The sequence below is a fragment of the Cnephaeus nilssonii genome (genome assembly GCF_951640355.1).
Source record: "Cnephaeus nilssonii genome assembly, chromosome: 6".
In the NCBI taxonomy this organism is placed as follows: domain Eukaryota; kingdom Metazoa; phylum Chordata; class Mammalia; order Chiroptera; family Vespertilionidae; genus Cnephaeus; species Cnephaeus nilssonii.
The window spans coordinates 7,450,334-7,475,956 of NC_137077.1; the positions used below are offsets into that span (position 1 = coordinate 7,450,334).

Genomic DNA, 25,623 nt, shown 5'->3' on the forward strand with positions numbered 1-25,623 from the left:
CAAGGGCTTACAGAATACTGGGAAGTCTGGTCTGAAACGAAAGCGCCGAGACCCCCCAAGGAAGAGAACTGGCGAAGCAAAGGATTTTCATGGCGCAGGCCGCAGAGACGGAAGGTTGCATCTCGGCTTTTACAATCTCTAACTGTCTAGGTCCCGACCATGAGAGATTGTGTTGAGAATGCGACTGTTCCCTGGTTCACTGTGGAAGCCATCTCCAAATTAGCTATCACATATGGAAACTGGAGACCAGAATTTTAGGAAAAGAGCTTAAGGCATTTCACTTGGGGGGGTGGGGGGTGTCTTTTTATTTTTTCCTTTTTTTAAAAAAAAATCACTGCAACTGGAACAGTTTCTGATCTCAAAAGGCAAGCCTCTCTTCCCGTGTGATCTTTATAATTTATACTCTTTTCCGTGAGCTTTCTTACCTCCCCTTTTTTATATCTCTCCATAATCTCTATTCACACATATATCCATTATATTAGTAGTGGAATTATTTTTATTTTATTTTTTGCTTTAGTACTTGCACCCTCACACACACTCTCCCGAGAACCAGAAGTCGGTTGGGTGTTTATATAATGAAGAATTATGGGGCTGTTTGATCGAGGTGTTCAAATGCTTTTAACCACCGTTGGTGCTTTCGCTGCCTTCAGTCTGATGACCATAGCTGTGGGAACCGACTATTGGCTCTACTCCAGAGGGGTTTGCAAGAGCAAAAGTGTCAGTGAGAATGAAACCAGCAAAAAGAACGAGGAAGTTATGACCCATTCTGGATTATGGAGAACCTGCTGCCTAGAAGGTATTTGATTTCCCATCTCCTCCCCCTCTCCACCCCACCCCTCCCCTCCCCTCCCCGCTCCCCCTCCCCACCCTCCTCCGGATAAGTCCCCTTCACATTCCACCATTTTCTTACTTCACTCCTTCCACCACGGATCAAGGTTGCTTGGGTTAGTTTCAGAGGAAAGGAAATCAATAAGCAAAAACCATTCTCAACTCTCAAGCCTCCACCACCTCCCTTTCCCCAGACCTCTTCATTGGAATAATCTATGATGTGATGAAAACAACAAGAGATTGTCTTTAAAAGTCACATGTGTTCTGCCTACTTTGGAATCATTAGGATTTGCCATTTGATGTAGTCTTGCCATCTATTGGGGGGGGGGGGATAATTGTTTCTCTCACACTATTCCTCTTTTCATAAGAGGAATTCAAAAATGTTCTTCCTTTCCCTCTCCTCCTCCCCTTACTCCCCAAAAGTCCCAGACACATCATCATCTGAAAATCTCCTTTTTAAAAAATTTGTTTCTAAGAATCCTTACTTGGTAAATCCTAATTATTCCAGAATCTCAAGCTGAGTTCAAGAGCATTTCGTAATGTCTATGAGCCACACATATTGTTGGAGGCAACTGGCTGTGTGTGTATGTGTGTTTTAACGTTTACAAAGTCTAAAAATGCATACGTCTCTCACAGGAAACAAGCACAAGTTCTAATAAACAGCGATTCACTTGCAGGTTAAGCTGAGAACCAATTCACTTCCACGCAGAGTGACATGTCTGTTATCCAGAAGCGCGTAGAGTCAGCATTGCAGCCAGTTGGAGAATCAGACATTGTGCAGGGAGGCCAGGGAGGGAGGCGAGGGCATAGGCAGGTTGGGGTGGGGGGCGGGGACAGGAGAGCAGTGGGACAGGGTGTCAGCTGTTTGCCTTGATCTTGCAGGGTCATTGGGACATGTGTGCCGGTGCATGTGCTGTGGGGGGAGGGGTCCCTACAGTGTAAAGCCTGGGTGATCAGGGTGCGGATGAAGGCATGTGCTTCTGAGACACACTAATAAGCACTGAAAAAAACTCCTGCAGGTCATACAACCTGCATTTAGCAACAGTCTTTAATGGAAGGGACTGCATTTGAATGGTTACAGCCACCCATAGAGAGACGTGCACAGTGAGATACATGTTTCTGTGTGGAGAGAAGGCTTATGTGCTTTGCTTCTGATTTGAACCAATACCGGAGGCTGTTGGAGGCAGCGTCGGGAAGCAGAGACTGCAGGATTGTTTGTTAAGCTCAACATGGGATGGTGATGCAGGGAGTAGAAGCCAGGAGATGGGGGAGAAAAGAGCGAAATGGACAGGAGTGGGAGAAACTGATGTGACCCCAGGGTCTAACCCAAACTGAGCAAAAGCCGCTCTTTGGGAAATGGTCGTGTCTGGGAAAGAGCATCAGCCTCTGTGCCCCCCCTCCCAACATTCTTGGTGCAAGCGGTTGAGTGATGGCTGGACATGTTTTGAATAGCTAAGTGACTTCAATGAGCGATGGTCTATTTGACGCATACTGCATTTGGTGCCCTTTCTCAATCCAAACTGCTGCTTTGAACATCGTCTGCATAGCAGCTCTCTGCTGAATACTATATGCTCTTCCCCAGCCAGAGAATCAATATCGGGAAATTAATAGAGACTGTTTTAAACACACCCCTCCTTTTTAAAAAATGAAGAGCCTTTCATGCAGCTAGCCATTAACCGCGAAAAGACTTCCATTTAATTAAACATTTATGGCAGACTTTTATTCCGAAAGAGAAGAAAAGCAAAGTGAATGAGGGCTGCTGTAGGGAAGTGATCACAGTGGCAATTTGCTTCCCTTGGATTTAAGTTAGATGGATGGAGATATGCGGCCAAGGGTTAGCGGAAAGGCAGGACATTCTTTTAGGAGAACAACCCACAGCACCTGGTGACTTGGTATACATATGCTTTCCTTATGAGGGTTCTATTTGCCTTTTCTCATTCCTGTGATCTTTTAAACAATAATTCCCAGAAGGCGAGAGGACTAGGGAGAACTTTGGATCAGTTGTGCATTAAAAGGCTTAAATATTTTCATTAAAAGTCCATCTGTTTGGTGTCTACATCCCCAAACGTGCTGCCCAACCAGCCCCTTTAACTTTCTCTCCAAGCCACACACCGTCTCTCTTCCTGATTCATCCCTAAAAAGCTTAGGCCTGCAACCCTTCCCAAGGGCTGTGCGCTGCACACAGGAGCTGTGGCTTTGGCCCCTCTCCCCGGGCTGGGGCCTCCAGGCAGCGAGGGGATGGCTGAGCCAGGCTCCCTTTGGGACCTTAGTTCCATTTTCACTTGTAGCCAAGGCCCGGGCAGGAAGGGTGAGTGTTCAGGGCCCCCGCTCAACCTGGCCTTTAATTCCCCAAGCCTCTGTCCACACGGGCTTTGCAGGCCCCGGACCCCCTAGGAGGTTGGGCCTTGGCCGCTTAGGAAGTAGTTTGAAGACGTTAAGCCACTTATTTTCAAAGGCTGCGCTGGTTTCCAAAGATCGTCAGCATACTTATTTCCGAAGGCTGGCACAGACGGCTGTGTGGGGCTCTCACGGGCTTGCTTTTCTGAGCATTCACAATAGGGTCGTGCTGTACGGAAATCAGATTCTCAGTGCTTCCGTCTCCTCCTACCTACGGTTTTTGTGAGAAACTGGACTTTCAGATAAGGTCCCCCATCACCTCTTTATTGTGCCTCCTGCCCGTACCCAAGAAGTTGTGAACAGATTTCAAATCTTCTCCCCCAGCGGCTGCTAACGACTCCAGACAGAACACAACCCTGTCTGCTTCTGCTCTCTCCTGCTCTCTGGCTTTCACTGGGGCGTTTGCTCTTGAGATGATTTTTTTTTCTTTCACTTCTTGATGAAAATAAGAATGAGAAAATATTTCCTTGCCTCTCTTGCTGCTTTGGAAGTGAATCAGTCTGTTGAAGAATGAGAAGGGACATGACCACCTGTTAGGGGTAGACACAGCAGGAGGGGACAGGGATCCAGAGGAAACCACCTTTATGTGTTCCCTCTGCAGAGTCGATAACAGCAGTGTCTTCGTGTATGAACTTGATCCCCTAACAGGCTGGTTGTTAGTGGGGTTGGGAGGTTAGGGGACGGTCTGCACGTGGATGCAGGTAGGTAGAGAGTGACGGAAGTTCTTGAACTTTTCACAAAATCTGAGTGAAGAGCCTTGAAATGGAGAGATGAATTGGCCATTTCTATAAAATCTGCAACAGGACACTAAAACAGCTTGTTCCAAGCGAGTATCTGTGGGCTGTGCAGTGGCTGGCTGCCTACGACATTAACCTCTGTTGTCACCAAAAGGAATCATTGTCTCCAGGGGCAGCAAGAAATTCACTCCTTGTGTGTATTCTCCCCTGTCCCTCCCCCTGTCCCAGCTGCACGTCTGTCTCCCCCAGAGGATCTCCAGGCCCACAGAGGAGAAGGCCGGGGTCCGGTGTGGTCTGCAGCAGAAACGCACCCTGCTTTCTCGCTCCCTCTCCCGCCCCTTTCCTTTCTGTGAGGCACAGCCGAAATCTGTGTGTTCAGACTGTTAATTCCCTCTGCCGAATTCCCAAGCTCCTCTTCCTTCCACGGCTTCTCCTGTCTCCCCCTCCACATGCTGCTTCTCGCGGAGGGTCTGCCGTCCTTCTCCAGCTCTGCTCTCACTGAGCAAGTCGTGTCTCGATTTTCCAAGTCCGTGGTTGCACAGCCTTTGCTAGGCTGCGAGGTGGCGAGTGCTCTGCGCTGGGCTCAGCCACGGCTCTCTTGTTCTGAAGAAGGAAAGGATGTGTCTTGTATGTTAGGAAAGTCCATCACCTTTCCCAGACACTCTTGCCTTTCAGTATGGACGAGCTGGGTATGGAAGTCGCTCATGGGCCTTCATACTGTGTACGCACGGCTCCAGAATTCCCAAGATAATTTGACTACCTTTTACACTTTGCACACAGTAGGTGCCTAAAAAATATTTATCAATGGATTGACTCAGAAGTTCTTAAAATTACTGAAATTAATCCAAACATCATACGGACATGTGACTGTGACAAGCAAGTGAGGGGGGCAGTGAGGAGATCAGGCTGGTTTGTTTGTTCTTCCTGGAACTTTTTTTTTTTTTAAGAATAATAATGAGTCATGAATTCATTATTATAAAATAAGAGAATTCCAAAGGAGTCAGTCATTGCGGGTGCATTAGCTCCTAACTGGCTAACGAAAAATCATCAGTACATTCGGCCTCTACAGGGAAGGAAAGAATAACCCATTGATTTTCTTCCCTTTCCTGCTTTTCAAGTATATCAAAGGCCAGTTTGATCTTAATACTCACCAGAATAGACACTGGGCAGAGAGCAGGCATTCTGGACCGTCCCTATTTAGCTTCCCCAGAAGCTTCTATTTGTTACCAAACTTCCCCACCAACCCCCAGGACCCTGAGAACACTCCCCAAGGTCTTGGGCTCTGCTCTGCAGTTTTCCCTAGACCCAGGCCCAGCAGCCCAGCCATTCACCTTGGAATGAGACCAAGCTCTGCCAGTCCCAGGCATTCACACTGCCCTCCTGCCCCTGCCTCCCTGTGATCAGAATGACCCACACCGTGTGATACACACACCAGGACATGTGGGCAGAAAGTGCCAGAGCCAGAACTTGAATCCAGGCCTTTCAGGTCCACCCTGCAAACCTCCAGCGGGCTCTGTGCACAGCCCCTGGCCGACTTTACTTATCCTCCTGACTGGCATCAGACTGTGTCTGCACCCCGTCGAGTGCCACCTGAGCATGGCAGGAAACCTGAGTTCTGACCCACCCAACACCCTGCACCATGCACCATGCAGGGTGACAGTTCGGTCCCCAGTCTGCTCACTCCCATGAGGCTGAGGGAATGCAACAATGAACTCCAGGGCAGACCCACCATGTGCCTCTCTGGTTTCGCCCTTGCATTTCGGAAGTGCCCTCAATGTAAACTGTCCATTGGTTTTATGTTTGCAAGCATTTTTCAAAAAGTGGCAAATGTATGTCCCCTGTCACTCATGGGAGTTTTCAGATGAAGCTTTGTGGGGTATGTTGCAGCTGAAAGAATCCTGCGGCCACACAGACCCGGGTTCATGTCAAGCCCTGCAGCCTCATGAGCCATGTGATTTAGGGCAAGTCACTTCACCTCCACCAGCCTCAGTTTCCCCTTCTGTAAAAATGAAGGATAACAGCCTTCTCCCAGGGCCGTTGATAGTTTAGCAACTAAACGAATGGGTGTCTGTCATCTACTTCCGATGACCACCTTGTTGGAAATTGCAATCAACACCCCCCAGCCCCTCCCCGCATCCACCCTCCTTCCTGTTTTATTTTTGTACAGGGTACCACCTTCTGGCACACAGCGCACTTAACTCAGGATGTTTGTTGTCCACCTCCACCTGGACTATCAGCTCCACAAGGGCAGGGATTCTGTCTGCTCTGCTCATTGCTGTAGGCACAGCACCTGTGACAGTGCAAGACGTCACCCCGCCTTTGTTGGTGAAGGAACAAATGACCACTGCCCGCTGCAGGGCACACCTTCCGGAATGGTGGTCCCTTCACATCGTCCAAGGACTGCTCTCTAAATTACATCCAGCCAGCAGTGGTGGCAAAGGCATCTTTTTTTAAAAAAAATTCTAAAAAATAATGGACCCAAACACAGAGAAAGGAGGGGAAGAGGGAAAAGGAGGAAGAGGAGAGAAGGGGAGACTCAACACACAAGGGGTAATAATAAAGAAAAATAATAAAGAAAAGGAAGTGGAGAGGTAAGAAATGCCTGGGAAGGAAGTACTAGGGGTTGAACAGCCTCTAGATAGACACTGGCCATGTTTTTCTGCCTCCACATCATCCAGGGCGTCTGTCACAGATTCCCGGGAACATCTCCCCACGAGTGTTCGCTCCCAGGTCAGTGGGGGAGAAGACACACATCCAGACTGATAATGCAAGAGATTTTTTTAAATTTCCAAATTCAATCGCTCTTCTTAGCCTTAACTAGATATATTTGAACCAAATACGCATACTCAAATGAAACAGGTACTTTGAGTTTCTAGGTTAATTTATAGCCACAGACCAGTCCATTTCTTCACTCATTTATTTTACTTATTAAATCTTTGATACATCCCTGCCAAGTGCCAGGTGCTGGGCCAGAGCTTGGGTCATAATGGGAAGTAGCCCCCTTGGGGGATCACTGTCCTCAGAGTCCTGAGAGCCAACTGAGAGAGACAGACCCCGCTTCCAGTAAATCCCAATGTATATACAAATTCCAACTATAAGTGCTCCCAAGGAGAGTCACATGGGACTGTGCGTTTATAATATTACCATCGTATCTAGGCAGAGAAGGCATCCCTGGATATCTGAATGTGAATAGATACCTGAAGGATGAGTAGGAGTTAACTGGGTGAAGAGAGCAAGAAAGAGCAGCCCAGGTAGGAGGGCAGCAGATGCACAGATCAATGAGGAAGAGAATGAGATGAGTACTGGAGAAGGTCAGGTGGCTGGAGACGGAGATGGGGAGGGGAAGTGGTGGGGAAGGGGTGTTGGATGGTGTGGGAAGGGAATACAGAGTTAGGACTCAAAGATAGGGACTTGCTGGTCTTGTTAAAGAGTTTTGCTCTTTGACTTCTGGCTTCTAAGCTGTGTGACCTTGAGCTGGTTAATTTTGCCTCTGCACCTCATTTGCAACATCTACTTAATGGAGATGAGAATGCCTGTGCCTAATGTTGTCATGAGGCTTAGAACACTGTTCCCTTCTCTTCCTTGTCATGCTCGTCCCACGTCCACCCTAGCCTGATTATGGCGGTCTCTTTGGCCTCAAAACTTCCCATGACAACCCAGGGAAGGGAGGAAATAGGTTGATTTAACACCAGTCAACCAAATTCAAAATATACTCAGTGGAGGTGGTTAGCCAACCCTGTGCTTAAAATAGGGAGGCAGTGGTGAACAAGCCCCGCCCTGCCTCAGGGACCCTCCAGGCGAATCCCAGTTCTGGGATCCTAAAGAGCAGGCATCTCACATAACAGCTCCTTTTTTCACACTAGACATCTGACATAGCCTGTCGCCACCCCTCCTCCTCGCCATCCTAAAATTCAGAGGGATTCCTGGCATCTTTTACAATGTTAGGATCATTGAAGATTCGAGCTGGAATTTGAATGAGCTCAGTTATATCACCAGACTTTTTGAAAATAAGAATGAGAGTAAAGGGATGTTAACTGTGTTTCCCAATGCCAAAAATTGCATGTCAACTTTTGTAGGATTATCGATAAGCTACTGTGGCCTAGCATCCTGGTCCTTTCTCCTGGGCATATAAAGGACTTTATTCATCCAGCTCCACCTTTCCTCAATTCTAAGACACTATCAATTACAAAATGAACTATTTACTTAAACAGCATTCAGGGGAAGGGAAAAGGAATTGAATGTATGCATCAATTGTAAAACACACTCTAATTTCAGAAACGTGGAAACTGAAAATATGTGCCTTAGAATCAAAGAAAGATGGTAAGCTCTCTTGCTGGCAGAGAGAAATGCAGGCAGGGTGCTGAGAGGGCCCAAGGGATTTCTTTAGCGTGCAGCTGGTATCTATCCCATGACTCAGGAAGCAGCAGAGGAGAGAAGAATGTGGTCTTACCAGCGCCTTTCTTGACAAGCAAAAGGGCAATAGTTAATTTTTTTCTTCAACAGCTGTTCCCTGAGCACGTGCCAGGTACTGTGTGAGTCTAGGACAGAGTCAAAGGCTCAACCTCTGCCCTCACAGAACTCTTAGTCTAGTAAAGAAGACATACCAGCTAACAGACGATAACAACGGCACAGCGTGAAATATAAGCACAGGATTCTGGAAGCACAGAGACAGGGCAGGGGGGTATGTCAGGGAAGATGGAGTTCTGAAGGCTACATCATAGGGGTGAGCAAGCCAAGGAGAGGAGGGCATTTCAGACAGAAGGAGTGGCATGTGCAGAAACACAGATGCCCAAGCAGTCCGGCATGGCTGGAAGACAGAAGCGGGGAGCAGTGAGGCTGGGAGGTGGCAGAGACGGGATCCCAAAGGAACATAAATGGCTCACAGAGCAGTATGTGCTTCAGCGTGGAAGAAAAGGGAGACCCAGAAAGCTGGCGGGCAAGGGGAGGTCCCAACTAGCTTTGCCCATCAGCACAATCACAGGATGCTGAGGCCCTTATGGAGGGCATCGGGGTGGGAGCTGGTGAGACTCACAGGGACGGGGCGAGGCACAATGAGGAGGGTGTTGTGGTGCCCAGGTGATGTACACTGTCAGTTGTAGTAAATGGAGAGTAAAGGAAGAAGGGAGAAGCTTACAGGCGATGTACAATAGAGGTGCATCACAATCCTCTATTCATTTCCCACTTCCTAGTATGACAAGCCTCCAGTGAATGCATATGAGGCCCTGGGGTTCAAAGATCCAGAAAGTCTCGCTCACATGTCCCTTCTCCCGGCGCCTTCCTGACCACCCGAATCTAAAGTCACCCCCAGTCCCACTACCTTCTTTACCATTTTAACACTGACTTTTTTTCTTTTTAGCATTTACTTGTTTATGATCTGTGTCCCCTCTAAGACAGCAAGCTCCATGAGGGCAAGGGCCATGTCCGCCTCAGCACAGAGAGCACCTAGGAGGTACATGTTGAATGAATGACTTTAAAAAAAAAAAAAAAGTGGCGCCTGCCGCAAGGAGCTCCCATCTAAGGAGGGAGATGGGCTTAGAAACAGAAACTCAAGCACCCTGTTGACCAGTCTTTTCTGCTCGGCCTGGCTGGGGCCACGTTCTTGAGAACAGGCAGGGGTTTCCCTTGCACCCCCAACCCGGGCCACAGCTTTGCAATCAAGCTTCAGAAAGCTGATCAGCCGCTGTGCTCCTTCTGGGCAGCACTCGCCTTTCCTCTCAATCCAAACCCCTGTTAGTTATCGCCTGGCCCACAGCAGCCTTGGGTCTGCCTCCGAGGAGCCGCCACGCCTTCTTGGACGCTATATTTATCCACTCTTCCCTGAACTTCCCGGGCCTTGGGTAGTCTTCCAGCTGCTAACGAGAGTGCCAAGGATTAGGTACAAGATCCCAGGTGCACAGTTGCTGTGGCCTCATTGCACGGGGAATCGGCAATCTGCAATTGAAACATCCCAGTGCCAACCTCGCTCTGGCCTTGCCATTGGGCAAAACTTATTGGTGACTGACTGTGGCTGACCCTGAGACCCTTCTTTACCCCATGTTGCCCCTTTGCGCGCCTTTCTCACTTTCTCTGCATAAAGGGTCATTCATTCTTTTCTGTCACATTTCCCACCCCCCACCGGGATCTCTGTCTGCACGTATCCTTCTTGAATTCGCCCTAAGGTTGGGAACTCTCCTCCCCAATTTTTCTCCAACATATTTTATAAAGAAGGAAACTCTGAAAAACTTCAGTACTAATAATAACTAGTGTAATAATAATAGCTAATCATTTGTTTAGTACTTTCTTTGTACTAAGCGCTCTTAGATGCTTTCCAGAAGTTAGCTCTTATTCAGTCTTCAAAATGCTGGAGGTGTGTGCCATGATGTCCATTCTCTCCATCTTAAGAGGCTCAGAGAAGTTAACTCACTTGCCCAAGGTCACACAGCAAGTGGCAGAGCTGAGATTCCAACCCAAAAACCTATGCACAGTCTTCTATGACACTAATTACATTTACAATTTTCCCCTACCCCCAAAATATATAAATAAAATTCTTGGAGAAGTTGAAAGCTAAGCACAAATTGTACTCGGTGCATGATGACATCTTCAAAAGTTTGCAGCTTGAATAGGATATGTTCCTTACCCCTCTCAGAGAGGGGAAGAGGAGGGGCGGCCCTGCTTTCTCACTGCTGTGAAAACTAAGGTGCCTCAAATGCATGGACATCCCTCTCCTTGAAGCTGGCAGAGAGGGAAGGAACATCTATTCCCTCTTCCCTGCCCTATGCCTGGAGGGCTCGTTACAACCACAGTGTACTTGTCTTCAGGACTCAGCTAAGTTGTCGCTTCTCCCTGATCCCCTGCTGCCTCCCACCCTGCTTCTCTGCTGCCTCCCACCCTGCACCCACCTGGATTGCGTTCCCTCCCTCTTTCCTTCCACAGCATCCACACAGGCCTCCAATAGTACCTTCCATCTTCTCTGTTGCTTGTTTCCATCTTTGCTCTGCCTCTAGACCAAGCATGTCAAACTCATGGCCCACAGGCCACATGCCTCGTTTATTTGGCCCATGTTAGCCTTTGAGTTTGACATGCTTGCTCTAGATCATGAGTTCTCATCTATTTCTTCAACAAGATGTACTCAGTTACTGCTATGTGTCAGTTACCATTCGTCAGGGCGGGGGGAAGTGGGGGGAGAGATACAGGGACACAGCGAGCACACACAGGGTGGAGAGGTGAGGTTGTTCCAAGAAGAGGTGTGAGAGAGCGGGGTGTTTGGGAAACCACACAGGTTTCCAGTATTGCTGGAGGACCTGGTGTGGGAGGGAAGGTAGAGGAAGGATGAGTTTAGACAGACAAGAAAGATTAGACAGCCTTGAAGACCATACCATGAAGAGCCGGTTATGCTCTGTAAAGAGGCCAGAGAGGAGACTGTGGAGAGGAAATGATAAGATCAGATCTGCACTTTAGAAAGAGGGCTCAGGAAGCCGCGTGACGTGGAGATTGGAGGAAGAGGAGCACAGAGCAGGGAGTCCAGGAAGGAGATGACCGCACAGCCCGGCCAGTGAGGAGGCAGCTGACCCAGGCAGGGCACTGACACCAGAGGACCCGCAGGTCCTGGGAGCTGTCGCTTGTGTTGGGTAAGGTGTGACAGCAAGTGACCTTCACTGAGACAGGGCAAAGAAGAGAAACGTACAAGGAGAAGATGGGGCCTTTCATCTAGAATAGAGTCATTCCATGCCTGAATTCCCAGGCCCAGTGCTCAGCCAGTGTTTGATGAATGAATGAATGAACGAGTGAATGAATGAATATAAAAAAAGCTTTGCATCTAAGACTAGGATGCGTATTTAATCTCAAGTTTTCCTCAGCACCGTCATGATGAAAGCAGGCATTGCGTTCTAGCCAGGCCTGGAGTCCGTGTCAGCTTATCACTTACCCAGCTACGTGACCTTGAACGGGGATTTCACCGCTCTAAGTTGATTGTCTCGTGTGTAAGTGGGGAAAATTAGATCTCACTCATGAGTTGGCTGTGAAGTTTCAGTAGGATGCTCCATGCAAAGTGCTTAGCAAGGTGTCGGTACAGAGTGAGCACTCGAGAAATGCCAGGTGCTGTGAGTAGCAGCGGTGTGTTTATTATTGATTATACTCCCAGCTGCAACTGGTGACCTGCAAGTGATCTGTGCTTGGCCTTCAAATGTTCTACTCATTGAGAACTTTCCTATCTTTTTTTTTTTAAGTTCATAGTTGGGGCTTTCCTTGAAAAAAAATAATCGTATTTTTGTCACCCTGGGCCCCTTGCCCGCTTGGCAGCATCAGCAGGAGCCAGGCAGCAGATGTCCCTTCAGGTGTGGCAGGTGCTCTGCACTCCCCAAGTGTCTGTGTGGCTGCTTTTCTCCCTTGGCCTTCCTCTGGCCTCTGCAAGCTCTGAGTTTGCAAAAGCTCCTCTCTGCCAATGGCAAACTACAGGCGGAGCTTTGTCTTCCGTGGACTGAAAACGTTAGCAGAACAATGCCAGCCCAGGCAGGGTGTAGCAGCTAAGCGTGAATAAATTCGTGCATCTCTAAATAAGTGCGCAAATATCCCGAGTCCCCCAGCAGTGCTTGCAGGTTATATTGGGGTGGAAGGCTGGCCGCATCCACTCCCTCTACTGAGCATCTCCAGGATAAGTTGTTGCTTTTAAAGAGAGAGCCTCTCACCCATTTGCTGCCACCCTCACCGCTTCTCTCTCAGAGGCTGACATTTTCTGACCTTGACCTCCGTTTGGGAAGTGCACCCTGTCATGCAGACCACGTGATGTGTTGTATTCAATAACTAAATGACAGGCGCCGGGGAGACAGTCCACGTTGCCCGTGTTGGCTGAAGAGAGGGGTGGGGTTTTGCTGGAAAATGGGGCATTTTCTACTTTGAATTTTTACCTCAAAGACTTCATAGAGAAGAAGGAAGTTTCAGAAGCTTTCTTGGTAGGGAAACAGTTACCCAGCAGTTGCTCAGAAAGGATGTGAACTTACAAAAACATGCAGTTTTATCGGGAAGAAAGGTTGGATCTGATCCAACCTGGAGATTTTTGAATGTTTGATATGTCAGGTTCTATGCGAATCCATGGGGCACAGAAAGAAGTCAGCTCTGAAGTGGGGGGTGGGGCTGCCCTGATCCTCCCGCTGACATCACTCACCCTCTTCCCAGTTCCTCTTGCCTAGTTTATTTTCTTCATCCTACTTCATGCTTTCTGAATGTGTTTGTCTACAGTGTGTATTATTTCTCTCCCAACCAGAATGTGAGCTCAGAGACCAGGGTCCCTGTCTGTCCTATTTACTGCCATAGCCCCAGGATGAGACCAGCACCTGGCACATGGTAGATGCTTAGTAAACGTTGGTTGGATGACAGAAGGCATGCTCTGCTCTGAAGTTTGATCAAGGCCTAGAAGAGACAGGCATGGACTGAGACCATTGCCGGTGAGCTCAGGCACTGATGAAGGCCTGAGCCAGACAAAAGAGCAACTCTATTTGGGGAGGTCAGGACTGGGGTCCCCCTGAATTGGGTTTTGGAGAATGAATGGGAGTTTTCCAAGTAGAACAGAGGAGAAAGGCGCAAAGCAGACAGCCTCCCCTGAGGCGGCCCCACAAGGGTGAGGTGAGGAGAGCAGAGCACTACAGGTCCCGAGCAGCACTTCTCAGGCGTTAATGTGAACACCAATCATCTGGGATCTTGTTGAACTGCTGACGCCACAGAGGTCCAGGTTGGGGCTGAGACTGTGTCTCGCTCCCGGGAGAGGCTGATGCCACAGGTCTGTGGGCCACACTTGGAGAAGCAAGGCTGGAACATGGCCAGTGGGCTCTGGCGGATGTGCACCTAAATCCTACCTCTGGGCCAGTTTCCTCGCCTCTGAGATGAGGATGATGACCTTCCTCCCAGGAACTGAATAAATTCAGAGTGCATGAATTTGGTAAAGCCATTAGTTCAGGCCTGAGCACTTCACACAGTATGTTTCAGCTAATATTGTTATTTATGGCCAAAGATGGTGACTAGAGGTGTGAGAGGAAGGAGTGATTTTCCCTGGGCTGTCCTGTATGTTGGACCTTGTCCAAGGGACCACACATATATCATCTCCCTTAAGCCACATGGTACTCTAACATAGGTGTTACCATGATTCTCATTTTACCAGTAGGAAACAGAGGGAGTGTATTCATTTCTGATTGCTGCTATAACAAATTACCACAAACTTAATGGCTTCAAACAACACAAACATATTGTCTTACAGTTCTGTAGGTCAGAAGTCTGAAATGGTCTCACTGGGCTAAAATCACAGTGTTGGTAGAGTTCCTCCTGGGGACTGTAGGGGAGAATCTGTTTCCTCGCCTTTTCCTTCTAGAAACAGCCCACAGTCCTTGGTCGGTGGTCCCTTCCTCCACCTTCAAAGCCAGCAGCATCAGACAGAGTCCTTCTCATGCTGCAACCCTCTGACACTGACTCTTCTGCCTCCCTCCTCCATATTTAGGGGTCCTTGTGATACAGTAGGCCCCAATGAATGATCCATCTGATTAGTAACCTTAATTCCATCTGCAACCTGAATTGCCCTCTTCTGTACAATGTTACATACTCACAGGTTACAGGAATAGGGATATGGACATCTTTGACAGGCATTATTCTGCCTAGCACAGGAAGTGAGTGCTTAAAGAACTCCCCTAAGGTCACAACCTCAGAATGGTTCACCTGGAAGGGAATTTAGAGCTTGTATCAAAAAGGATTAGATTTGACTAAACTAGGTAACAGAAAATGAAAATTAAAAGTGGCTTACATAAGACAAGAAGTTTCTTCTCTTGCAAATAAACCAATCTGGAAATGAAGTACAAGTCTGGTCTGGAGGCTCCACAAACTAGCTAGCAGTTCACACTCCTACCAGCTCCCTGCTCCACCATCCCTGCAGTGTGGCCCTCGACCTCACAGTCCGGTATGGCTGCCAGAGCTCCGGCCGTTGCCTTCACATTCCAGGCAACAAGGTGGGGATGGCACAGAGAAATCAAGGCAAAGGGCACCTGTCACCTGGCTCCTAAGGAGGGTTTCTAAAAGATATCACACATTTTTGCTTTGGTCTCATTGGCCAGATGTTTGTCATGTGACCACATATTAGCTATAAGAAAATCTGAAAAATATAATCTTTATTCCCTGGGGGCCACATGCCCATTGAAAAATTAGAGGTTCTGCTGTTACAGGAAAAGGAAAGGGGGAAGGTAACTAGGGGTTTACAGCTAGGTCCTTGAATAACATTGTTTTGTTCAAAGTTGTTTGGTTATAACAGTGATAAGAAAAAGAATTGATTCTGTGTGGAGAATTCACTGAAACCCATGAGTAAGCATGTTCTCCCTGTGTTTGCACGGGTCTTCTCTGAGTACTCTGGTTTATCCCCAATTCCAAAGATGGCGTGTGTGTCTACGTGGTTCCAGTCTGAGTGCGTGTGGGTGTGGGTGTGGGTGTCCCAGCGATGGAAGGGCCTCCTGTCCAGGGTGGGCGCTGCCTTGTGTCCTGAGTTGCTGGGAGAGACTCCCGCCACCCATGAGCCTGAACTGGAATAAGTGGTTTGGAAAATAATTCTCTTACTTGTTTTTATTTATTGTTTTAATTTATCTTTATTGTTGAAAGGATTGTTTTTATTAATCTTTATTAAATGTATATGCATGGCTTACTTTATTTCTAAGTTTAATATTAGAAATGTTTTGGCTCTTTATTTTGAAATTTGGTGATATTTTTGTGACCAGAAATATACCGTAGGAATGTAACTCTTGTTTCTCTTAATTAGCTTATGGTCAAATTGGTTCCGTTATAGGTCGTTTCACTTAAAGTCACAGTTTTCAAGAGCCTATTGATGACTTTAAGTGAGGAATTACTATATCCAGGGAGCTCAGCTACCCTGGCCCTCACCTATGACTGAAGAACTTGGTGCGCACAGAGGGAAGGGACTTGAGGATGCCATGGAGCCAGCTGGCACTAGTGCTGGACTAGAACCCACTGCCTGTGTCCCAATCCAGCGCCTAGCACGGTGCCTGGCACACAGTAGGAGCTCACACAGGAGCAGCTTGTGAAACTGAGGGGGCTCTACCATCCCAGAGCACCAAACATTTCCCTCTGGAACACACGCTCTGCAGCTCCCCCTTAGGGCGGATGAAATCCCACCTGTGCGCAGGGCCAACTGCTCTCCTGGGTCTCTTCATGCCCCTTCCTCCCAGCTTACAGCTGTGCTGATGCCCTGGGTGAGCTCCGTGCTTCTCTATCTGTCCCATGAAGTCACATAAAGAGGCAGGATGGTTTGGCGAGAGGGAGCCCTCAAACAGCACTGGATTTGCTCCACGAGGGGACATCTACTTCGGAAATGGGGCTTCATATCTGGGGTGGCTGTGGCAGGAAATGGTATCCATTGTCTTGGCATCCACAGTGTTTGTTTTGACACAGTGAAGGGAGGGATGGGGGCCGATCAAAGCCAGAAGCCATGTGTTCACTCTTGCCTTTTCCCACGGGCTGTAAAAACCAGAGCCTCGCCCTGGGGCAGATGTGCGCCAAGATCTGTGTACTTTCTTGTACGTCTCGGTTTTCAAGTCTGTGTCTCCTCAGCCAGAAGGTAAGGCCCTGGAGACAGGGCAGTGTGAGATCTGCCTTGTACCCCGTTGCCTGGCACGAGGCCTGGCACACAACGGGTGCTTGGTGAATAAACGGGATTGGCCAATTCGTTGGAATGAAGTAACTACGGCAGTGTCTAGCACATAGTAGGCTCTCAGCAAAATCTTTTCATGAAAGAAGGAAGGAAAGATGAAAGGACAGATAGGGAAGGGAGGAATAAATTGGTCTGAGTGTAAGCTTGCCATGGATGCAGCAGCTCAGAGAAGAAATAGCGGGGTCCCTCCCGCAGGACTGAGGTCACAGGAGAACATGAGGAGCTGGCCCGAAAGGTCTGTTTCAAAGGGCCCCCCTCCCGCTTCAGAACACCGTGTCTTTCCAGCTTCCCAATGGGCCTCAGCGGCCACAGAACCTGGTACAAGGACGTGGCCAGAGGCAGAATGGGTGGGGTGGCTGATGTGAGAGAGGGAGTAACGCGTGTCTTAGTCAGTGGCTTTTCGAGCCATGGAAAGCAGGCGACAGGGCTGGGGAAAAGGATGACAGGAGGCAGAAGCTCAGCATAAAGAGGCTGCTGGGGGAGGGGCAAGAGCAGAGGAAGGATGGGCAGAGGCTGCGGAAGAGGGAGATGCCTGAGCACAGGGCCAGCCCCCCTCGGAGCAGATGGAACACAGGAGCCAGAGGGCTCAGGACAATGGCTCAGAGCAAAGAGAAGCAGCGGCAGAATGTGCAGCGGGGACGGACACCCCCTTCCAGCCCCAAAACACTGCCAAGGGAGAACTCGCTGAGACGCACTGGGCGGGGAGTAAATGTAGACTGAGCGATGAAGCCACAAAGCCTGTGGCCAGGACTCGGGCTAAAATTACAGGCTAGACGATAGGACCACACACCACAGCAGCCCAGACCATAGATGTTCCCTGGAACCCAACCACTTCCTGCCCCAGTTTCTTCTCGGGTTGACTGGGCAGCACGATCCAGCAGAAAGAGCCCTGTGTGGTCATTAGACAGCCTGGGTTCGAATCCCAACTAGCTCAGGCAGGTACTTAGTCCCACTGAACCGCCCGCCACAGAACACAGGAATAATAATGCTTATGAAGCAGTGTGTTACAAAAGTTAAAATAATCTGTATAAAGGATATGCACTCAGAGTGGGTGCTCAAAAGATGGTTGATGTTGTTTTAAATCGAGATTTCCCACCCTTCAGTCATTTGGGATCCACCTTCATTATTTTGGTCACAACCTATATTGCTATTAACCAAACACATACCTTTACATTGATCCCTTTTTAGCCTCATCCTAAGCAATGATATTCAAGGAATCTCTGGTTTAACCTACTAGTTAAATGTTTAACAAACATTAAAAATACTCAGTTTCTATCTGTTTAACTGTCCATCCCTATACCAACCAGACTCATCTGAGACCACAACACAAGGCCCACCATTTACTTTGCAAAAGCACCATTTTGACTAATAAACCACCCATCAGGGGTGGAGAAATTGGTGTCCCTCCATACCCATTACTTGCCAGCTTCTTTATTTTTTTTTAATTTATTTCAGAGAGAGGAAGGAGGAGAGAAAGAGAAACATCAATGTGACAAAGAAACATCCATTGGCTGCCTCCCACACCCAAAACCTGGGCATGTGCCCTGACCGGGAATCGAACCCACCATCTTTTGGTGCATGGGACAAAGCTCCAACCAACTGAGCCTCACCAGCCAGGGCCCAGCTTTCTTCTTAGGTGATGGAAAGCAAAGAGAAGGTCAGAGGCCAAATCCACAGAAATCGCTTGGACTCCAAGTCTTGCTGTGGTACCAGGAGCACTAGGCTCGTTACAATCTGACCCATTCTTCCGTCTAGAAAAGACAATGGTGTGGATGACCCCCAGGGGGAGAAGTTGTGAGCATGGCTCCCTTGCTGACAACCTGGCTTGAGCTGGAGAATTTCCCCTGTTCTCCTGCAGGGTCTTCAGATGCCCCCTCCTAGGACGACCAGAATAAGAGGAATTCGCTCTCTCCTCTGCTCTATCACAGGTTAAGGGCTTTCTCTCTCCACCCTACAGTCTTTCCAACATAGAGGAATTTGCCCCTAGTATGAACAGATACTACTTGGAAGACACTATGAAATTTCTCAGTAATGACTGTGCTAAGGGTGTGGGGGAGAGGGGTAAGTTGGCCTGTGATAATAGTAAGGACTGTCTCCCATGACAGTAACAAGGGAAAGGGTATGGGGGAACACAGGAAGGGCTTGGAATACTGTGACACACAAGCCCCAGAGTCTTGCAGGTTGGAGTCGAGGCATTGGGTCAGAGCAGAGGCACACAAGAATTTCCTTCTATAGCTTTGATCCTGACTCAACCACTTGGTTGCATGGGCTTCACCGTGCCCCACCCCCACTTGTCTATAAAGCACCCATTGAACTTGAAGTGTTGACCTTCACCCCAAGTATTGTTTATCCCGAAGATCCAGCGCTGTCTCGTTAGAGCCCGCACCACTGAGAACAGACAGTTATTTCTTAAACAGTTAAACAAATCAACACAGAATTCAAGATATAAACTAATTTCTGGACATTAATGTGGAGCCTGGAAATAAATCACAGCTGTGAACGGAGAGGCCAGGAGAGAAAGACGGGATGTCCAAAGGAAGGGCTGAGAGCGGCGCTTCCCCTTCAGAGGCCTGAGCTGTCGTAAACTGGTTGGCTCTAAGAGCCCCCTTTGGGATGGCAGGCATGGGGGCAGTAAGCGTTCTCGCAATGAAGCTGATGGGATTTTAATAGCCAGACAGATGGCCTGAGAAAAAAGGAAGAATTTTTTTTTCAAATGAGGGAAAACACTTCCATAGCTTCCCTTCAATTAAAACAAAGTGAGATCCCTCCGTGTCGGGAAGATTTATCACCATTATTAGTATCGTCAGTTTGGAGGTCTTCTTTTTAATAACTGCATGATTGAGCATCAATAATAAACGAGAGTAGTATTTTCCAACAAATTAGAGGGTGTAGCTGTCCACTGACTTGCAATGCAATTATTATTATTTTGGCTTCATTTGATTCCATCATTTAATAATAATCCCAAATAATCGTGGCGTTGTTCTTATTTATACAATCAAACAGTTATCACTTATTGGATGTTTTCGTGGCCATCCTCCTAACAAATGCAGATCCATCAAGCCAGCATGAACAGCCAGTATTTCCCAGAATCTGCATCGCAAAACCTGGGAAGAAGAGGAAATACAAAGAAAAGGAGACCTGCTTAAAGAAAGAGGATAGAGAGGGAAGGAAGAGAAGAAAAGCAATATCTCTTGCACAACTTCCTACGTGCCAATCATTTTTACTAGTATTGCGTCCTCAGAGCAATATGCAGAATATTTATTTTAGGATCCCCATGTTGCAGATGAGGAAACTGGGGAGCAGAGAATTGCATAACTTGCCCAAAGTCACACAGCTAACAGCTGCAGAGGTGGGAGTCAGGTTTAAGACTCCCCGTCCCTGCAGCTTGGGGCTCCCAGCCTTGCAACCCTACCTCTGAGTATCACCAAGCTGTGAGAACCATCTCCCTCCGTGGAGATGGGCTGGCTCTGAGGGTCCCAGCTATGAATAAGGGGCAGCAAATTCACATGAGAATTCTGCCTCCTGGTCCGCCTATGCCACACTTCCCTAATTCAATTATCAGATTCTCCTAGTGACTAGCATTGTAGATATGAGCTGATGGTAGGGCGAGAGTTGATCCCCAGAGCATGCAGCCCAGGCATCCGTTTGGCTGTACAGGAAGGAGCATGGTAGAGAGAGGAGGAGGCGAGGTGCAACAGGAAACATACATGTACTGGGCCCACACCTACCATGCCTGGATACTCTGGGAGCTACTGTAGACACCTTATTTTATTCCATTCACAGAGCATTTCCCACATGGCAGTGATCCCCAGTGCACAGCTGAGAGAACTAAGACCAACAGAAGTTAAATAATTTTTTAGGTTAGTCACTGGTGGAGTTGGATTTAAACCCTAGTCCAAACATTAATGGTCAATTTTATGTCAGAGTCATAAATTTTGATAAAAGACAAAAGGAAGCAGTGGGAGAAATTAGGGATGTAACCCAAAAAGCATAAGTGTGGCTGCCCAAGGGCTATGGACTTAATCCATTTCCTGCCCCAAAGCTGGTGATCTAATTCAACAAGCATCCACTCACCGGATGGTGACAACGTGCACACCATGGGGCTGAGGTGCCCTGTGCGGACTGAGGGTTCTGATTTACTGCCGTTCTCCCACTGTAGAAACTTCTGACTCTGAATAAAGAGATGTACTCTTTTCCCCACAAAAAGATAAAATAATGTAATTGCTCTTCACCATGATGTTTCCAAATAGGAAAGGTCTGGTCTTTCTACATTTGGAAGCATCCTCTGTGTTCAAAGGTGCCACCAGTTACCTTCAGGCTCTAAGCTCTAAACCAGTGGTCGGCAAACTGCGGCTTGCGAGCCACATGCGGCTCTTTGGCCCCTTGAGTATGTGGCTCTTCCACAAAATACCACGGCCTGGGCGAGTCTATTTTGAAGAAGTGGCATTAGAAGAAGTTTAAGTTTAAAAAATTTGGCTCTCATTTCAATTGTTGTACTGTTGATATTTGGCTCTGTTGACTAATGAGTTTGCCGACCACTGCTCTAAACTAACTGCAAGTGAAGGCGAAGGGTGAAGAAACAGAAAAAGAGCAGTCAGAGAAACAACCAAAAATCGAAAGAAAATGATAGATGATAATGATGATGATTAGATAGATAGATGTAACAGATAATGATAGATGATATAGATATAGCTGACATATAATGATAGATAGATGATATAGAAATAAGTAGATCTATAGAATAGAGATCTTGAACGTCTAACTCATGAAGAACACAGACAAAAGCTCTTGTAATAAAATAATAAAATAGGGAATTATTTTTCTATTTTTCATTCTTATTCTTTATAAAGGATAAAAGTGTAAGTAAAGAGGTTGATAGGACAAGAACAGATTGGAAGAGGTAAATGTCAGGATCAGAGTTGTTCAGCTGTTGTGGCAATGATGATGGTGTTAACAATGAAGGTTGTGGTTAAGGAGGTGGTGGTGGCGGTGATGATGGTGTTAACAATGATGGTTATGGTTAAGGAGGTGGTGGTGGCGGTGATGATGGTGTTAACAATGAAGGTTGTGGTTAAGGAGGTGGTGGTAGCGGTGATGATGGTGCTAACAATGAAGGCTGTGGTTAAGGAGGTGGTGGTGGCGGTGATGATGGTGGCGGTGATGATGGTGCTAACAATGAAGGCTGTGGTTAAGGAGGTGGTGGTGGCGGTGATGATGGTGTTAACAATGAAGGCTGTGGTTAAGGAGGTGGTGGTGGCGGTGATGATGGTGCTAACAATGAAGGCTGTGGTTAAGGAGGTGGTGGTGGCGGTGATGATGGTGGCGGTGATGATGGTGCTAACAATGAAGGCTGTGGTTAAGGAGGTGGTGGTGGTGATAATGAAGGTGGTTGTGACTGTGATGAAGCTGGCAGCGATGATGTTGATGGTGTTGGTGAGGAAGAGGCAGTGACGGAGGTGGAGGTGGTGGAAATAGCGATGACTATGCTGGTAACAGGCATTGTCTTCATAATAACTGACATTCAGAACATTCTTCACAGTTTCTAAAGCCTTTTAACTTGCATTACTTCGTTTCAGAAGAAAAACTCTGTTCCCAACAATATGCTGGATTTTTCAAAACAACTGTTTCTAATCCTAGATCCCCCACTGAGTGTCACCCCAACTGAGCCAAGTTCAGAGAAAAGGGAGGACTGCCCTGGGTCCTTTCTCCTTCAGACGTCAGTGGACAGTCAGATAGGGATGAATGGACACCAGGGAAGCTAGGGAAGTGCTACAAAAGCCCTCTCCAGTCTTCCCTCAACCATTTGCCCCAACCCCAAGGTTACTCACTCAAATCAGTCCCCAAAATTGATACTATGCAATGCCCTTGTCACCAGATTGCTGATTCGTAATTTTTATAAAATGCATAAGTGAGTGAAGTATGGCTCCTAGCGATAAATAGGAATCATTTATGATAATGAAACATTTACTTTATAATTAGGCAGCAGCCCAGAATGAGTCTTCCATGGGAGCAAGCTCCTATAACCTCTTAAGGTGCCCGACTGACATAGCCAGGGCATGCCCAGTGGCCAGTGCATTTGCCCTTTTCTTACAAAGAACTGTATCCCCTGTCAGTCCACCACACTTCACTAGAGCTATTCACACACCTTTCTTTTAAGAAAATTCAAAATGCTGACAGATATGCTGCCCACAAAATGATTTATTTAAAAATAACCTGATAACAGGCCATGCCAGGTGCTGTAGTAATGCCTGCTCTGAGCTACACCACAAACTTGAACTGGGAATGCTGGCTGTCAGAGGACTGGACATCCCAGCAATGACACCACCCATGTGTCCTTGGAAGGGAGGAGGGGAGGCAATGAGATCGGTGACCCGGTAGGGTTTGGGAGTGAGAGAATCAGGTCAAATTCCTGCGAGGGCATCTGGGAAGAGTAGAGGTTGCTGTGCAGAAGTGAAGCCGTGTCTACAGTGTTTTTAGAGAAGGGGCTGGTGTCGTGGCTGCAGGAAGAGAAGGTAACTTGCTCTGGCTCTGGTCCATCCGAGTGGGGGAGGCGGCAGGTGTGAATGACTAGCATGGAGGTGGAAATTAGATGGATCTGTAGTGTGGGGAGGTGGAGGGAGAATGTTATCACATGTGCATGGGGAAGGATGGAGACAAATTGGGTCACGTCTTTGTGGAAATGATGAGAGAATTGGGTCAGAACTGTGGGGGAGAAGGCTCGAGAATTGGGTCGAGTCTTTGGATAGAAGGGGGAATTGGGTCAAATGTGAATGTGGGTGAAAAGAGGGTAGTAGAAGGTGATAGAGAAAGTGGGCTGATTCTCTAAGATCAGAGGGGAAGGGGGACAAGACAGCTGCTTTGATCCACACTGGGGTTAAAAATTGAGTTTCTGTATTATGCTCATCTCCTCTCAATTCCATTGACTTTCGGGCTCCCCTCATATAACATTAGACAAGTAAGTCTTTCCTTTTCTTACCCCAAATTGTGGGTCATAAATCTCCACCAGGACAGGATTTAATTCATTCTTCAGCACTTTGCAAGCCAACCAGTATTAGCATGTGGGGAGGTAACAATTCTGTAAGTTGATGTGACCTCGTTTTACCTGGAATGTAAGCCTGGTGAGCAGCCACCCTCCCTTTGGCCTTCAGCATATCAACAAATTCAACCCATCCTCTCCTCTTCCCACCACTGGCATCACTGCGTGACCACCCATGACTCGCAGCCTCAAAATACATTTGTAAACAAAAGCTGGGTAATAAGTTCATTTAAGCGGCCTCCAAACTGGCTTTGTTCAAATCCGTGCAATCATGGGGCAAACCACAACAATACTCAGAATTGTGCTTGAAAGGAATTTGCTTTTATTAATTTGCTGAGCTTCTATTGGCTACTTTAGCTGAATACAACTGTTCTCAAGGCAGAAACAGAATGTGCAATTCACAACTCTGTCCGCTGTGACACTCTACCAAGAAAATATATTAAATCCGCAGAACTTTATTAGGAGTGAGCAGAGCCATGGGGTCAGCGCATATTTCTCTGGCAATTCCAGTTTCGTTTATGCCCATGTGGGTTAAGCGGGGTTTCTGTTGATGTGTTCAGTACTCTCATGACCTGCCGTGTCCTCCCGGGAGCTATGCTGGAGTTATAATGAGCCTGCTCAGCGGGGGCCACATTGGTCAAATCTGCATTTCGGCTTCTTCTGAGAATTCCTTCCTATTGACATGGATCACAGTGATTAATGAGATCAGCTTGTAATGGGCCCTGTGGTGTGTGGACCATTCTGACCCACCCAGAGAAAGATGCTCGCATAGGCAGTACCTGTGGTAGAGAAACCATCAACACAACCCTGTGGACCAGAAAGTGCTTAAGAAAGGAAAGACCAAGACCTCAATGCTTCCTGTGCTTAAGGGGATATTTGGTGGAATTACAGCGATAGATACCTGACACTTTTAGATCAAATAATTTGACTGGTTTTTCTTGACTCTTGGAATCTTTGAATGCTGGAGGATCTTGCAGACTCTGAAAGCCTTCGCCAGGAAATGAGGCGAGAGAGGGACTAAAAGGGAGTTGTTCTCTGCAATTCAAATCAAACCTCATTTTCTTCTGCAGTTATTTTAAGTCATTCATTATGATTTTTCCTCTGAAGGGGAGGCTGATGCTGTAAGACTGGCAGAACCAAAGAGGACACTGAAGTATTATTCCTGCTGCAATTTCAGATGAATTTGGTGCTGACAAAAGATTTTAAAAATACACACCCGCGCATGCACACACACACACACACACACACACACACACACACACACACACTTCATAATACAAGCAGCAGAAAGAGAGACAGGTCTTCCACGGGCAGCTGAGGGAAATGAGGTCCTTGCCGTTTTTCCAGGGCACTCACTAGGGCTGGGGGAAACTGGAGTCCCCATTTCATAGCAGAAGATCTAGGTCCTCGATGGGCCTGGAAAGCTACGGAAGCTCTGTCCCGGAGGACATGAAGCGGGGCCCCATGCAGACCCTCAGGGCACCCAGTTCCAGCACAGGGGCCTCCTGGTGTCCCAGGAAGCACCATGCGCCCTGACCTTTGGACCTACAGGAAGGCTGGGAATGTACATATGTTCAGAATATCCCCAAAGTTGCTTATTGACCATTTAGCGCTTTCCAGAACACTGAGATCCTAACACACGAATTCACCTTAGACAGTGGGGCCGGTGATAGTTTTGAGCTTCTCCCTGGAACATATCAGCCTATAATAGTCCGTCAGTCAGAGCCCTCATCAAGCAAATGCCAATTCCCAGCCATAGGCCTCCGGAAAGGGTATGAATTATTTAAGCCAATCAGCTGTCAATGAGTGAAACAATTATGGGGGTCAAATCCAAGGGGAACACAGAATGGTATTTGCAGTCTGCTTGGAGATTGTCAGATTAATTTCCACTTATTTATTTCTGACCTTACAGAAAATGTATTACCACAAGGTCAAAACATCTCTCTCTTCTTCTA

General features: G+C 47.6%; 1 protein-coding gene across 1 annotated transcript in view; it reads left to right on the forward strand.

Moving 5' to 3' along the window:
- Window positions 1-585: 585 nt before the first annotated feature.
- CACNG2 (calcium voltage-gated channel auxiliary subunit gamma 2) overlaps window positions 586-25,623 on the forward strand; it is a gene marked incomplete at both ends in the record, with an annotated part of 104,548 nt that continues 79,510 nt past the window's right edge. The window contains one exon of the mRNA XM_079775555.1: window positions 586-796. Within this exon, the coding sequence (XP_079631681.1) occupies window positions 586-796 (211 nt within the window). The remainder of the gene's footprint in view (window positions 797-25,623) is intronic.